The sequence below is a fragment of the Rhododendron vialii genome, chromosome 5a (assembly GCF_030253575.1).
Source record: "Rhododendron vialii isolate Sample 1 chromosome 5a, ASM3025357v1".
NCBI classification, from domain to species: Eukaryota; Viridiplantae; Streptophyta; class Magnoliopsida; order Ericales; family Ericaceae; genus Rhododendron; species Rhododendron vialii.
In genome coordinates, this window is record NC_080561.1 from 41516436 (window position 1) to 41533641 (window position 17206).

Genomic DNA, 17206 nt, shown 5'->3' on the forward strand with positions numbered 1-17206 from the left:
ATAAATCACAACTTGTTAAAGTTTTAACCCCCGTTAACTGTTCCCCCGCCCTAACTGGCTAAAAAATGATCAAATGAGAGAAAAAAAATGCAAGCGCTTTTACAAAATGCCCGAGTAGAGACCGATCTCCGGATTGGGCGAGAGGGGTGCCATAAAACCCTTCCCCTCTCGTAACCTGGCTCCCGAACCTCAGATATCGAAGGTGACGACGGACCAGTCTACAAGCCCTTTTCAAAATCAAACAAACGTGGCAAACGTTTTCGAGTTCGGTTCCTTGGGTGCTTTCACCGCTAAAACCCGAGTGGCGACTCTGAATCGAGGCGTTTCGCCGCGCTCTTCCAACAAAAGGGGCCGCGCCCGATCTTTTCAAATAGAATTTCCGGGGGCGCGTGCCCACAACTTGCTAAGGGCTTATTTGATAACCTAAATTCAGCACTTAATACTAAATCAATTAAGTAATAAGTGATTCAGTAGGTTTGATAACCATATTTTACATTGCTTAACAAATTAAGTACCACTTAAAATATAAGCCAAAAAATTGAAAAAAATTAAGTAGCTTTGAGCTACTTAATTCTGACTGAATTTTTATGTTTTTACATTCAACCATCATACCACTCCCACTCCCACCAACACCTCCACCACTCCACCACCACCACCACCACCACCACTCCATCTCCACCTCCACCACTCCATCACCACCACCTCCACTACCACCATTCCTCCTCCACCACATCACCACCACCAGCTCCACCACCACTCCACCACTTCTTCCACCACCAGCTCCACCACCACCACCACTTCCTCCACTACCACCACCACCACCGGCTCCACCACCACTTCCTCCACTACCACCACCACCACCACTAGCTCCACCACTACCACCACCACATCACCACCACCAGCTCCACCACTCCACCACCACCACTACCATCACTACACCACCACCGCTCCTACCACCATCATCACAACCATCACCACCACTGCCACTCCACCACCACTACCATCACTACACCACCACCACCACCACCAACACTACACCACCACTTCTACTACCTCCATCACTCCACCACCACCACAATTACCAAAAGTAGATTATGACCGTTAGTAAATTAAGAGAAAATTGGAACAAAATTAATTCATCATTTTTTTAATTCAGTATTTAATATATTTATCAAACAGTTTTTCAACTTAAAAAATTCAGCATTCAATTTTCAGTACTTAATTTTTCAGCTTTCAGTTTCAGTTTTCAGTTTTATCAAACAGCCCCTAAGTCTTGCTCTTTGAAGACAAATTTATGAATATGTATAATGTTAGAGATTTTCAAAATAATGGATTTTAGTTTGGGTTATTTTTGAAAAGGTGTTGAGAGAGGTTTATTTTGTGAAAGATTGCAATACCTTTTCACATAAGGTGGAATTAAGTTTTGTTCACTCTTCACTTAACAAGGTGAACAAAAATAGCGTGGATCTCACCATAAAGTGATTGCATGCTTACCAAAAAGTGTATTGCATAATAAACATGACATGACTTTGTAGTGTGATCCATACAATTTCAATCAATAAAAATGAGGGTAATGTTCACCCTCTTTTAAGAATGGTGAACAAAATTGCACTCGCTGAGTTGTTACCACAATTACAAAAATGCCACTTCCTACAAAATACAGATAGACGCTTTCCAAATTTTCCTTTTCATTCTTCTTTTTGGTTTTCCTCTTGTAATCTGAGAAGTAAAAACTGTAAAATGGACCACTCGTCGTTTCAGAAAAAAATATAATAAAATGGTCCACTCGTAATTTTTTATTCGATGCATAATGAGAACCTTTTCTTTTTTTGGTAATGTAGGGTGACTTCCGGGCACCTCAGACTATTCCCTATAGTCACTCCCACAACAATTTCACACATTAATTACGCGTGATGGTGAAGTGACCCCAAGAATTGCTAGTAAGGGAATCAGATCGACTTGACACCTTTAAAATGAGCAAATCACTAAGTCACAAGTTTAGACTACCAAACCAACCCAATTTTGTTCACCTTTACCAGTGGGTAACCTCGTCCTCATTTGGTCAGTTATTTTGTTGGTTTTCCTTAATATCAGTATGGACTCCATAAAAATTCAACTCAATTGAATATCGATAAATCATCAGGCACAATGATTTTAAATCCATCAATTAATGATTGTTTCCATATCAAACCTACAACACAAATAGAAATGTTCGAATAGTTATTTATGTGCTTATTATTTGCAAGATTAAGATGAACAAATCTTAGTAATTGGAAACAAAATGACTTAAACTCTTTGGAATTAGTTGATCATAATTACTGAAACCAGCCGGAGGAGGAGACGAACAGTGCTCCGTTGCTTGGCGCCACATTTTCGTTTGGGTTAATGAGGCAAAACACTCCTAATTTGTTGAGTCCTAAATTTTTGGTCTAGTATTTTTTTGTTACTTTATTGTTTTATAACTTTTTGTTTAAATTTTCATCCTATTTTAGAGATTAATAATTTGTTTCGACGGGGGAAATTATAAGATTAATTATAAAATGTGGAAGAAGTTAAAAAAAAATTTATATAAAACGACAAAATACCAAAGTAATTATTTACTTTTGCTTGTGATCAGAGTAATTACTCCCGCCGCCCCATTTTCATTGTTCATTTTTTAGTTACTTATATCTTTCAATCTATATTATATTCATAATTTTGAAGACTTTGTTTTATAGAACTAATCGAAATCTATCAAATAAAATACAAATTTCATATTTTTTAAGATTCACACTAAAAAATATAAGCAAAAGACATAAAAGAGACAAACAAAAAAATAAACAAGAAAAATGTGACGGATGAAATATTTACTTTTTAGATTCCTATAAAATAAAAAATACCAAAATTTAGTGAGAATGATTAAAAGTTTATGTGCATCATTAACGACAAAAATCATGATCACAAATAACGTGGGACCCAATTGGTTCCCTACAGTTGGAAATGTCATACCCTCCGGGAGTAATAAATACTCACTCTGTCATATTTTCTTTGTCTTTTTTTGAATTTTGTGTCAATTTTCAATTTGTTATATCTTTTAATGTGAATTTCAAAAAAAAGGTAACATGAATCTTGTTCGACAGTTTCGATTATGTCTATCTTACAAAGTTTTCAAAATTACAAAAAATATTATAAATTATGACATATAAGTGTTTAAAAAACGACAAGAATAACAAAAAAGGACCAAAAAAATTGGGAGAAAAAGAGTACCACGCGTTGGCCCCAGTGGAAATTTTAGCCATGGTAAACTTTGAAAGGACATTCTTTTAACCAGAATTAAAAGTACAATTATTTTCTCACTAGGGTCTAGTACTAGTTGGCTGAGGTGCTTAAGATTATTCGTTGCCGCCAAGACTTGATTCATGGTTGATCCGTGAGCAAGTTTTCCTCTTAAAGTTAACCCATCTAACAAAATTGGGTTACCCAAGAAACAAAATTTAATTACAGAGAAACTTATTCACGAGGAGCAGTGAAATCTTAATTGTCCGTTTTGGTAATCAATTATCCATTTATAAAATAATAATTCGCAAAAAGAGTTAAACACTTATAGCAAATAATTTTTTCAAAATCGGAACCTTCTAAAACATTTTTGAATACACGCGATTGAGAGCCGTAAATTATTTTTATGGCTCCACCGTAAAAAAAGTTTTTGGTGCAGCGGTTGTGAACTTTCCATCAACTGGAAATGGAAAGCAAAATGGGGGACCCAAGACGACTTCCACAGTCACCGACTAAGTCTAGCTCTTTCACGACAAATGAATCTATATAATATACTTGTATGGGACCTCACTCACCATATCCACCGGTTTGCTTCACAACAACTACATAAAATGAGAACTGAATTCATTACCTGGTTTTTCTCAATCGCCACCCTCACAATCTCCTTCTCCATCACCATTCCAGTACACAGCCAATGCCTCGAGAATCAAAAATCTTTGTTGATTAAATTGAAGAGCAGCCTCGAGTTCGATCCAATTTCCTCTGTCAAGTTGGTGAATTGGGCTGGTACCGACGATTGTTGTCAATGGAATGGTGTGACTTGTGACCGTTTCGGCCCTATTATATATAGGTCTCGACCTAAACACGGAATCAATCTCCGGAGGTTTAAACGACTCAAGTAGTCTTTTCCGGCTCAAGTTTCTTGAGAAGCTAGACTTGGCCAACAACAGCTTCAGCTTCGCAGAAATTCCATCCAGTTTTGGAGGCCTCACCAATCTAAGATATCTGAATTTGTCGGACACTCAATTTGTTGGGCAGATTCCGATGGAATTCTCTCGCTTGACAAGGTTGGTGAAGCTTGATTTGTCTAATCGCGATGGTTCCTATGGAATCCGAATTGATAACCCAAATTTATTCGCACTTTTTCGTAACCTTGGTGGGCTTACAGAGCTTTATTTGGATGGGATAAATATATCAGCAAATGGGCATGAATGGGGTCAGGCCATTTCATCTTCACTGCCTAACCTCCGAGTTTTGAGTTTAAGTGATTGTTTACTTTCAGGCCCTATAGTTTCTTCCCTTCAAAACCTTCAGTTTCTTTCAGTAATCGATCTGGCTCAGAACAATCTCTCGTATCTGGTCCCGGATTTCTTTGCGAACTTTCAGAACTTGACAGTTTTGATTCTCAGGGATACGGAATTGCATGGAACGTTTCCAGACGTCATATTTCAGCGGGTACAAACACTGAAGACTATGGATTTGTCAGGTAATACACTACTCAATGGTTCTTTACCTGATTTCCCATTGAACGGATCCCTTCGGAATCTGGTGCTCAGTGACACCAGTTTTTCAGGGAATTTACCGGAATCTATTGAGAATTTGAGAGAGCTAAGAAGAATAGAGATTCACGGCTGTCATTTCAGCGGACCGATTCTGAGTTCACTTGCAAACCTTAATCAGCTTGTTTACTTGGATTTTTCAAACAACAATTTTAGTGGTTCAATACCTTCGTTTCAGGGATCCAAGAATCTCACTTCCATAGTCCTCTCTCATAATGCTCTAACAGGTCCAGTTCCTTCCAATTACTTTGAAGGCCTTACAAATCTTGTATCTGTTGCTCTCATAAACAATTCCTTCCATGGGAATATTCCTTCTTCTCTGTTTTCCCTTCCATCATTGCAAGAAATTGACCTTTCCTACAACCAATTCAGTGAAATTCCTGGGTCTCTTCCAAATGGTTCCTTGTCTCCTTTGGTTATACTAGATTTGAGTACAAACAAAATACAAGGGCCTTTCCCCTCATACATCTTTGATTTTCAAAGTCTGAATACCCTCTTTATTTCTTCTAACAACTTGAGTGGCACCCTACAGCTTGAAAGTTTCCATAGGCTACAAAAACTTGAAGTGCTTGAGCTTTCATACAATAGCTTGTCAGTCAATGCAAGTATTAGTGAGTCAAGCTTATCATCGTTTCCCCAACTCATAGATTTAGCATTGGCTTCTTGCAAGCTGCAAGAGATCCCTCCTCTAATGAACCAGTCGAGCTTGTTGGGTTTAGACCTTTCTGACAACCAAATTTCTGGCGTCATACCTAATTGGGTTTGGAATATTAGTAATGGATATCTAAATCTTTCTTCTAATCTCCTAGTCGGTTTTCAACAAGGTTTCGTTATTCGTACTGTTGGTTACCTTGACCTTCATTCCAATCAGCTCCGTGGTGAAATCCCAATACCAACAGAAGTGGGAATGTACGTGGACTACTCGAGGAATAATTTCAGCTCTTCTATCCCTGCTGAAATTGGCAACCGCCTTCCCAATGCTTGGTTCTTCTCTCTTTCTTATAACATGCTTTCTGGACCCATCCCTCCAACATTATGCAATGGGAGCCATCTTGAGATTCTTAATTTGTCCAATAATAGATTGAGTGGCACTATACCTCAATGTCTGATAGATACTGGTACTGCAACCCTCAGCGTATTGAATTTGCAGAATAACAATCTTACTGGTAACATAACGGGCACATTCCCGGAAGGCTGCACTTTGAGGACCCTTGAGTTGAATGCAAATAATTTGGAAGGGGAGGTTCCGAATTCCCTGGCAAATTGTGCAAATACCGAGGTTTTAAATCTCGGTACCAACTACATAAATGGTAACTTCCCTTATTTTTTGGCGAACTTATCAGAATTGCGCATCTTGGTTTTACGATCCAACAAGTTCCATGGAAATATTGGTTGCCGAGATAATTACCTCTGGCTAAAGCTTCAAATCATTGACCTAGCTTTGAACAACTTCAGTGGTATACTGCCGCCAAATTTCTTTTCGCAAAGGAAGGCAATAATGGATGGGGGTAATCGACAACCAAATGCCAATCACTTGCGTTTTGATTTTTCTCAAATTATCTACTATCAGAATTCAGTGACAGTTACCATCAAAGGGTTAGAGATGAAACTGGAGAAGATCTTAACTATATATACCATCATCGATTTCTCAAACAATTGTTTCAAAGGAAAAATACCAGACACAGTTGGGGATATGAAATCCCTCTATGCTCTCAACCTATCACGCAATGCCCTCACTGGTTCAATCCCATCATCACTTGAAAACCTAACACAGCTTGGATCACTAGACCTCTCGTGGAACAAGCTCGTTGGAAGCATCCCGCAGACACTTGCATGTCTTACATTTCTCTCAGTCATAAACTTATCATACAATCAACTCGTTGGAATGATCCCAAGAGGCCCCCAACTTCAAACATTTCTAGGAACTTTATTTGAAGGAAACAAAGGATTATGGGGGCCTCCTTTGACTGCTATTGAAGCAGAACTGGCACTACCAACATTGAATGGTACGCAGTCATATACTAAGGAGGATGAGATTAACTGGGTCTACATAATCGCTACGTTGGGATATACTGTGGGGTTGGGTGTAGTTGTTGTTCCACTTTTATATTCAAAAAGATGGAGACAACACTACTACAAACCTCTCGATAGAGCTATTGTGAGGATTCTCCATCATCAAGAGCAGCGTGCAAGACATGAAAGAAGAAGAGAAAACATAAACCTGCTTCGGAGACGCCAGCCAAGCACCAATGAAGGGTTCAATTGAGTAAAATCAGATAAGGGTTAGTTATTTAAAATATTTAATTAGAAAATGTTAAAAAAAGTATGTTTATGGAAAATAGAACGGAAAATATGAAAATAAAAGATTAATTGTCCGCAAGCTAGCAGAAATTGTGGCAAACCGCAACCTAGCATTCCAATATACTGTTATTTACGTAATGCTCTTTAGCATTAGTTACCCTCGGTTTATTTTGTTTAGGGACAAGATATATTGTTTGAGTAGGAGTCCTTATCTTGTTTTGGACAGTATCATATATTGGCAGGTGAGTTTCGGACTACTTCAATTACATGAATTTTCAAGTTTATAATGGCACCGTTTGCTAGTAATTATATATAGATTATTAATCATCTTGTTTATTTAGCTTATTTGGCAATGTTATGGGTTGAAAAAAAAAACTCTTTAATTTCTAATTCCTAAACAGAATCATTGAAGATATGTTAGATATTTCATTGATAATAAGCTACTTTACAACTTGTTTAACCAAACATAACTTCTATTCAAGCCTTTTAAAGGTACACCGAACATGTTTACAACTTATTTTAAGTCTTTTTAGTAAGTAGTCAAAAAAATCTATATTCAGAAAATCTCAACTATAAGTGATAGTAAACCAGGCGATTATGTACAGTTTTAAGAATAAATTTTCAAAATATAAATGTACAAATTCATAAATATTCTTAAGACTACTTAGGTAAGTTTATAAAGATATTCAGCAAGTCTAAAGGTTTGTGCAGCTTCTAAACAAATAATGCTGTTGATGTTCTCTTCTTCTTCTTTTTTCATTCCAATTCGTTAAACCTAATTTACTCTATTCTAAGAGACTTAGGGAGGGGATGAGTGCTTACGGGATTCGAACCCTACCAATTTGCATGAGAATATAAGGGAGGCTGTAACAACTATACTCCATTCCACTTGCTGTTAATGTTCTCTTAGTTGTTCAATTTCTATGATTGTTTTTAAATTGGACCCACCACTTGATATATTTTGATCTGCTTTATTCGAAACCATGGTTAACATTCTTTTAGTTGAAAAAATAACTAAATTATCATCTTTTCCTGCAAAATGCAATAATGTAATATAAATGATTAAAAGATAATAATTATAGCTAGAGGACGGTGTGGAACTAGTAGGATAGGCAATTTAAGGGTGGCGATGATGTGATTTGATAATTTCACTAGTGGGGTAGCTCCCCACCACATGTTTGCTATGCCGTTGGGTGTGCATCATAAAATATTGTCGTTTGGCTTGGGGCCTATTTTGGTTCAGAGGTTATTTCTATACGATTATAGAATTTGAATCAATAGTTGTTAATTCCCATGATAAACTTTTAACTTTGGTATTCTAAATTCTCAGTTGGACTCGTTTATCCCTTTTCAGGCGATCACGTGGAGGGGACAAGACTTAGCATTGGACACTAAGTTGGCTGTCCTTGTTTTATGTCATCTAGTAATTTCGGTTACCTGAATTGCGAGTATGTTATAATATGTATGACATGTTACTTCTCTATTTTCAGCTTTTCTAGTTGGACTTAGCAAACCCGATGATTTAAAATAAATTGAGCTTGGAGTACTATTTATCTGTCAGTGTTCACTAAATAGACGCTCTGGTGGATATTTTCAATAATATATGCTTTCGCATTTTACTTTAGTGATTGTCTCTTAACTGTTAGAAATTAAAGGTTGCGGTAGGTTAGACTTGTTGTGCCTGGAGTGGATCAAAAAGAGCCAAAACACACACACACACACACAAACGCGAACACAGGAGATATACGTGGATCTCCAAAATTAGGTATCCACGGAGGAATCGGGCAAACACACTATAAATGGATGAGCTTTACAAGTGAGGTCTGTCACCTCTCCACACTTTCTCATCTATCTATGCTTTACATAGCTACCTCACTGGTCTCTCACTCAAGAGAGATATTCAGATGCAAATAAACCAAATACAAGGCTATTCAGCTATTCTTACAGACCCAAGCTATGGAACTATTTGCATGTCACGGGAGACAAACTGGTAGCTGTAGCCATTACTCCATGGCTGCTGAGAGTGACTTGCTAGGACACTGAAGTCTTCCCTTGGAGGCTGAGGGGAAAGACTAAGTTGGCTGATTCGTAAGTCCCCGGGTTTGAGTTGTGAAAAATCTGAAAAGGAAGAGCTATGTAGCATCCTTCCTATTCTAGTAGGTTCTCTCCCAGTCTGGTACTTGGGACTTGGGAGTGCCTTTGATATCCACCTAAGAAGCAAAGATTGTAACAAGCTTAAGGATTATGGGATTCTGTGCAGAATTCATTCGGGACCAACTAGAAGGCTTGTTGGGATGTCCAATCTACCATTTCTTAGGAAAAAAAATTTGTCTGGCTCTTCCGTCATGTCCCTAGATGGGCATTCATTGAATGGCTCATTTTCTGTTGCAGATTATCTACTAATTAAGGACGGGTTGGGAAGTTAAGTGGAGTGGATTATCTACTAAGGACAAAACTGATAATACAATTTAGGCAAACAAAATCGATTCGAAGCTTATACAATTTCCTGGAAACAGAGATTCAAAGCAAACGGAAAAAGTCGTGGCCAGAGGTCATTCAGGTGATAACAGTCCTAAAATACCACTTCCTCATAAGCCAGCTCAATGGGTTAAAGCTTCATTCAAAACAGCGAGAGGTCATTTGAGCAGGCGAACTTCTATACCATTAAATTTTTGTGAGAAACAAGTACTATATTTTGAATAAAAACTAGGAATGTGGTTGGTAGGTACGTAGGCCGGACCACGGGCTCATCCGACCCTCGGTCCGCCCTTGCCTATTGACAAAAATCAAGGCCATAACGTGATAGCAGAAACACAAAAATCCAATAACACTAGGGAGTAGGCACAAAGACCTTGATGTGGTGGTATGGAGATTCAAAGTCTTCAAGCAATTAATAGTCATTGTTCTTACCATTAGCTATAAATGGAAAGCAAAAGGGGGACCCAAGACGACTTCCAAAGTACTAGTCTTTGAGAACAGTACAAGGGATCACACATCAAAGGAAATATCATGGGACCTTCAGAGGAATTAGTTTTCAACACAACTGCACTTGCAAATTATTTGATTTTTCCAATATTTGTAATATAGGATGGACGGTAAGCTTAGGTGCACGAAGCAGGAGCGAAATTGGGTGCAGGTGAGGGAGTGCAAGATGATATATATATATATATAGGAATCTAAAAGTAATTAGGGTTAAATACCGGGAGTACAATAAAGTAAAAAATTTAGGAAGTAAAAATATTGGCCAAATCCTCCATAATGTAAGAAATGGGCTAGTGGTACAAAATATGATTTTCTTTTTTAAGATATCATGACTTAGGCTAGATAAATGAGTTCATCAAAGATTAATTAATAATGTGAAGTGATAGATCCTTGTTTTTCTATACAAATATCATATAAAAGCTTCATCATTGTAAAAAGCGAGCTCCCGTCAAACTCCTTAGTTGGGAGTGACGCACTCCCAAGGTGGGAGCGACACCACTTTAGAAGCTCCCAGCAACTAAGACTCTAAGTCAAGTCTTCAAGCAAAAGTCATTTTTCCAGCTTCCTACCATTAACAACAGTTGGAAAGCCAAAAGGGACGAGACAAATGAGGAGATCCCGCTACAAAGGTCGTAAGATTACGTTAACTGGACAGAGATCCTAGTATTACACATTGAGCGCAAAGAAAACTAACTAAACGATCTCTTGATACGTACTAAGAAATTTGAATACAAAACAGAGATCTGTAAAATCCAGTAATAGGGAATGGTACCAGCTTGGTGTTGAGCTCGATAGAATAACTCATGAGGAAGAATGATAGAAGCGGAGGAAAGCTCCAAATCAAGCCCACAAAGCCAGATTCCACATTCGAATATATTAAAGCCATATTCCCCATATCATCGAATATATTTTTACAACAACTACACTCACAATCTTCTGCTTTATCACCATTCCAATACACTCAAAAATGAGAAACTGAACTTTTTATCTGGCTTTACTCTATCACTACACTCACAATCTTCTGCTTTATCACCATTCCAATACACAGCCAATCAATTTTCAGGTGGTCGCCCGGCTCATCCGACCCTCGGTTCACTCTTGCCTATTGACGAAAATTGAAGCCATCACATAATAACAGAAGCACAAAAATCCATGAATTCCCACAGTTTTGGACACCAACGAAGCAAGATATAACAATAACACTTGGGACAAAGACCATGACCCTGATGTGGTATGGAGATTCAAATTTCAAACCCTTCAATCAAAAAGGGGACCAAGACAAACGGTTCGGATTGTAACAAAAAAAAGTCTTGTAGGGCCCACTTGTGGTGGTGGAAACCCCATGCATGGTTTTCACCTATGGCGGATAGAATTTACGCTAGTAATAATATGGCATGACATGGTACTCATCTATTTGCCGCTTTTCTAATTGGGATTAGCGGACCTGATGGTTTGTAATAAATTTAGCTCATACTATTTATCTTTCAGTGTTTAGTAAATAGAAGCTTTGGAGTAAGAGTTGATAATGATTGGAGTGAAAGTGAGAAAGTTTGTGAGTAGAGATGAATCTAGAGATATAGAGGTTTGTGATTGGAGTTTGTATGAATAATAAACTTCTTTATATTCACTTTCGATTAAATTCCATTATTTCTATCCTTTCAAATGAAGCAATGGAGGATGTTGGGTTGGAGATACTCTAAAAATGAATAATGAAACCCTAGCCTCTAAATTTACTTTATGAATATGAAATAGTATTATTTTGATCCTCTATTTGAAAGTATTGGGTTGGAGATAGTCGTGGTGGAAACCAACGATTGAGATCTGGCTAGTGACTTTGGGACTATTTAGCACCACTCTAGGTAATTTGGTCACTGCTCCTGCACTATACGGCTTTTTGGGGTCGCCCTATCTTTCTAGAGACAATTTTTTCTAGAAAAAAGTGGTGGATTACTCGGAATTGATTCTCGCTTCCCTTTATGAAGTATATATTCTACTATTTTTTGGTTAATGACTTTGGGACTATATAGCACCACTCTAGGTGATTTGGTGACTTTATGAAGTATATATTCTACTCTTTTTTCCGACTTGCGCTTCACTGTACTACTAAAGCGCACGCCTCGCTTCACACTTCATCAGCCGTTTGGCACAAAATCGTCCATATGACGATCGATTGCCTGGAAGAATTAGAAGCACCGAGGCCTTGAGTATGCGAACTTCAGGGAGAGGACAGAGAGTTGAAACGGTGTCCGGCCATGGATTCATGCGTGAGGACATGCTAACACAATAATTTAGGGTTAAAGGTTTGTATCAAAATCATGAATTCCACATCCGATTTTCCCAAGAAATGACACACTGAGCCTCCATTATATAGACTAGTGGGCCTGTGGAAGAAGACAAAACATGGAAATGACGTACATCCTGTTACAGAGTTATGCGTTAGGACATGCCGACATGATGATACATGGTTTAAGGTATAATTATTTTCATTTGGAGTCAAAATCATCCTTTCGAATCCGTTTCCCACGTAAAATTTCACACACCCAGCCCTCAAGTATGTATACTTGTGGGAGAAGATTGAAAACGACAAAATAGAGTCTGGCATAGAGGTATGTTCTGGGACACACCGATATGATAATTTGTGGTACCAATGGTCTGGCATTAGGCTCCCACAGGAATGGTTGAGGTTTGAATTTGATGTCCATTTTCCACGAATACTGACGCTCTCCAAGCCTTCGAGCTCATTGACACATTGGAGATGAAGGAACCTCGAAATTAGAGTTAGAGATTAAGGTTTACTGATGGAATTTCAACAGCTAAGAATCTCCAATTAACAAAAAAAGAACCCAACCGTAGGGTAGAGCCTCCATCGTTTCAACACACCAATAAGGACCAGAGCTTGAGCCTGCACGTCTGAATTCAAGATTATTACTATCTTGCATAGTAGACTGAGAATGTGTTAAAGCAGTCAAAAGGAGTTAAGCTCTTCTCCCTCTCCGGCCATGGGCCGATCATAAGCCCTTAATTCGAAGATATGATGTGTGAATTTTGCAGCTCTCTTTGTGTAGCTTATTCATGAAAAATATCTCATCAATATGAAAATGGTAGCACATGATTTCATTTCATTTGTGTTCGAGTACATAGGCAAGAAGTTTGATTTTGTAAATATAGACCACCTATATTGGTGAAGCCAACCGTATCGAACTCGCATATGTATGATTATCAGATCAATCCAATACGGTTTACAATAACCCTGCTTCCAAACCCTACAGGCAGTAAACTACCAAGACTTTACGTAATAACAAGAATACGGATCCATTTTCAAATCCAGGCTATGCTGGTAAGCTGGCCTTTTTTGCAACCATTAGGATATATTTATCCGAACTTATCAGCGATCAATCCATATAAACTCAACAAGGCTGCAGAGTTTGCATAGCAAGGGACCGTTTGATTTTCTTTACTTTTTGGTTTTCATAATCAACTGATTCTCGTTTTCTTTTTAATGACTTTTGCAAGAAGCAGGTCAAACCGGAGCATTTGGGCGGACTTATCCAGGAATATTTCTCTCTGATGCCTAAGTTAGCAATTTCGCATCTCTGAAGCTCTGTTTTTGCTACTGATCCTGAGATGCTTTGGCCAAACAGGCGGCCATGGTGTAACGTGGTTTTTGTTGGTGCAAAACTTTGTCGTTGTTGATGAACAGAGATGCTTCAAGTCACGTTATAATGTTGCTGTCCATAAGACAATATTCGCCCTCACCAATTCGACAAAATTCGGTGTGCACTAGGTTACAGCAAATGAGCTTCCAAGATAAAATGAATTCCAGTCTTCAACTGTTGTCTAACTGCGTTATGCACTAACGAAGAAACACCCGAACACCTTCGAATTTTGTGATAAAATGAATTCCAGTCTCCAACTGTTGTCTAACTGCATTATGCACTAACGAAGAAACACCCGAACACCTTCGGATTTTGTGAGCCCACCAAGAATAAATGAATGAGAAAATTCTAGAGAGAAACAACAATCAGATTGAAGAAACAACAATCAAATTGTTCTGATTATCCTTAACCCCGAATTGGTAGAACCCTTTGCCTTTTTACAGGCACGGATCATGACTGTTAGTCAAAGATTACACATCTTTGATTAAATCTAATAGTCATGTTTATTTCTAATAGCCATGTCTATTCATTCCATCCCAATGGTCACACCTTTTTGGTCTGATCATGTCAAATCATTTAACTTGAATAGACACACCTCTTGTGCTTAATTCTAATGTTCACATCTATTTATTTAACCTGAATAGACACGCCTCTTAAATAAAAACTATTCACCAATAATTACATTTAATATTTTGGAAATGTTCGAACAGTTTTTGTTGTAGTAGCTAGTATACCGCCGAGCTTTTATCAAGAGCTTTTCAACCCACGAAAGAGTTTATAGTTAATTTGTCTATTCAACCCACTCAAGCATATAAAAAAAGCTGTAGTGCAGTGAATCATTAACAAAATTAGCGGTGCAGCGGGTTTCCATCAATTTGTTTGACACGGTTTCAACAAAGCAATAAGAGCATCCGCAATGGTAATAATCAAAATTAATAATCAAAATAAGTAATTACAGAACCCAATCACGATTGTCCAAAAGTGTTTATTAAAACGTGGACGATTGAAACGGATTCGAAGGGAGCATCTCTGGCGGAATGAGAGAGTTGGGGAACAAGGTTGGGTGTTGGGGTAGGAGCAAGTCTTCCGAGGATGGAGCATAGAGGAGAGGAAGAGGGAACAAACCCTAGAGAGAGGAAGAGGAGAAATTATATGTACCACTGGAGAAAGAGAGAGAAAAGAAAGAGCCGAAGAGGGGGTTTGGGTTGAACGACATCATTTTTATGAAAGGTCAGCAAAAGAGTCCTTTCTAGTCATGGTTACCATGTGTTGGTGATTAAAATAGGAAATATCATGCATTGGTGATTTGGAGAGTGGAGACTATTGAAGTGGTAAATAAAGCCTTTGCCCTCCTCTTTCTAGTAATTTTCCCTTTTCCTATATATCGCTTTAGTGGTTGATTAGATCTAAATTGAGTAACAAAATAAGAGATTTGGCTAAGTGAGTATGAGAAAGTTAACAACTAGTAAGTATTTGTCTTTCATGAGATAGCAGGTTCGAATCCCACGGAGACGGAGGCTAAACATTTCAAACCATGGCGCCACTGGAGGGTTTACCATAGGGGTGAGCTAAAAATCCATTAAACCACAAATCCAGTCCAAACCAATCCGAACTGAATGATTTTGTTTGATTTTTTTGTAGTGTGGTTTGGTTTCGGTTTAAAAACATTAGAAACCGCATTATATGGTTTGGTTTGTAAATTTACGTTAATGGTTTTTGTTCCAAACCGATCCGAACCGTGTATATATATAACTCATTTAATTTAGATATACCTAGTATACATGGGAGTATAGTCAACTAATTTCCTGAATTAATAATCTATACAATCCACTGTTCTATTCAATATTCATTTACTACAAAATTTATTTGGCATAAACTTTTGTATATCACAATTCATTTCTATAATTTTGGTACACCAAAAGCACATGGTATAACTTAATGCTCCATTCAGTGAGTAGTAATTCCACGACTCAATTAATTCCTAAGTTGTCCTATATTTCTATAAATGGAAACCAACTTCAGTTTATCTCCGCAATTTTGAGTACTTTAAATAGTTTACGAAGATGATATATTACTTTCAAGTAAATCGTAGTTCGAAACCGAAACCGAACCATAGTCTAATGGTTTGGATTGGTTTGGTTCTATACCTTTTGTGGGTTAGTTTGGTTTTCTCAATTTGTAATCCGTACATAGTAGTTTGGTTCTTAGTTTACTATAAAACTGAATCAATCCGGTCCATGCTCACCCCTAGTTTACCAGATCATTAATTTAAGTACCCTTGAATGAGTCGAGATGTGCATAAGCTGACCCAGATATCCCTTTATAAAGAAAATATCCAAAGCGCGTACAAGCAATGGCAACATCATGGCCCATAAGCTCCAAGTAAATGATAGTGCATGATTCCACTCAAACAAATCCATAAGTTCCACTTTGTATTCAACTTGTATTCGGAAAAGGAGTCCTTGTTCAATAGACCACCCAAACTCAATGACTGAATTCAAAATCTTTTACTAATTGGGAGAGTTTATTGAAAGTGAAGCTTCCACCGTTGAACGTTGAATCCATTGCATCAGTTTGTTCAACTCTTCTCACATTTATGTACTAGTATTTTTTTAAGACTTCAGTAGAGGTAACGGTGTCTCTCTCTCTCTCTCTCTCTCTCTCTCTCTCCCTCCCTTTCTTTTGGCTCTAGCTATGATACTCTTCGGTGGTTTGAAAGTATCATGCTTCCGAATTGTGTTAGCATATTCTTCACCATTAATTGAATATTTGAAAAACAAAAATCTAAACCGCTGATTACTTGAAAGGACAATAGGTTACATCGGGTAACACGTTTCTCTGGACAAACTATTCACTGCTCCCATTATAAAAAGAAATTATGGTACTTTGGAGTAATGGCAAGTTTTCAAACTGAGAGGTGATTTGCTCTATTCAAAATTTATTTGTCTATATTCAAAATCCTGGATAATTATAATCCACCTCTCATGAGTGGATTATTTTTTTTATCTATTCAAAAAAAATTGCATTGGTTAGTTTTCCATTAAATTCTTCAAATTATGTATTGATCTCGATGAGAATAACAAAAAAAGAAAAAAACTATGAATCAAACTTGGAAAATTTGTTTGTTTGAGGTTATTATGTCTTTAGCGAACTTTTTTAAGCTTTTGGTCATATTTTTTACTTTTTACGTTCCTCTAGTCTTAATTCAAAACAAATAACGAAAAATTAACAAAAGCAAAAAATTGTTGAATAAAAACAATAAAAAAAGTAATAAAAAAGGAAGTTAAGCGAAATCAGGTTATGAGTATAAGGAATTTTAAGAGTCCGTTTGTTAGGTGAACTTATTCTGGGGATTAAATACGAAGGATGGATAGAGGAGAATTTGGTAGGAGAGATTATGTAATTATCGACAAAGTTGGATGTGGCTATAAATAGTCTGACAGTAGAGGGACT

General features: G+C 37.5%; 3 protein-coding genes across 3 annotated transcripts in view; all 3 read left to right on the forward strand.

Annotated features, from left to right (window-relative positions):
- Positions 1-8622, forward strand: part of LOC131326057 (receptor-like protein 7) — a 47798-nt gene extending 39176 nt beyond the window's left edge. Inside the window, exon 2 of the mRNA XM_058358647.1 lies at positions 8470-8622. The gene's annotated coding sequence lies outside the window, so the exon portion shown is untranslated. The remainder of the gene's footprint in view (positions 1-8469) is intronic.
- Positions 1-17206, forward strand: part of LOC131326061 (receptor-like protein 7) — an 85660-nt gene that overhangs the window by 20060 nt on the left and 48394 nt on the right. The window lies entirely within an intron of this gene.
- LOC131326058 (receptor-like protein 19) lies at positions 4106-8578 on the forward strand. The gene is made up of 2 exons (XM_058358648.1): positions 4106-7086; positions 8466-8578. The coding sequence occupies exon 1, from the start codon at positions 4300-4302 to the stop codon at positions 7078-7080; it is 2781 nt and encodes a 926-aa protein (XP_058214631.1). The 5' UTR covers positions 4106-4299; the 3' UTR covers positions 7081-7086; positions 8466-8578.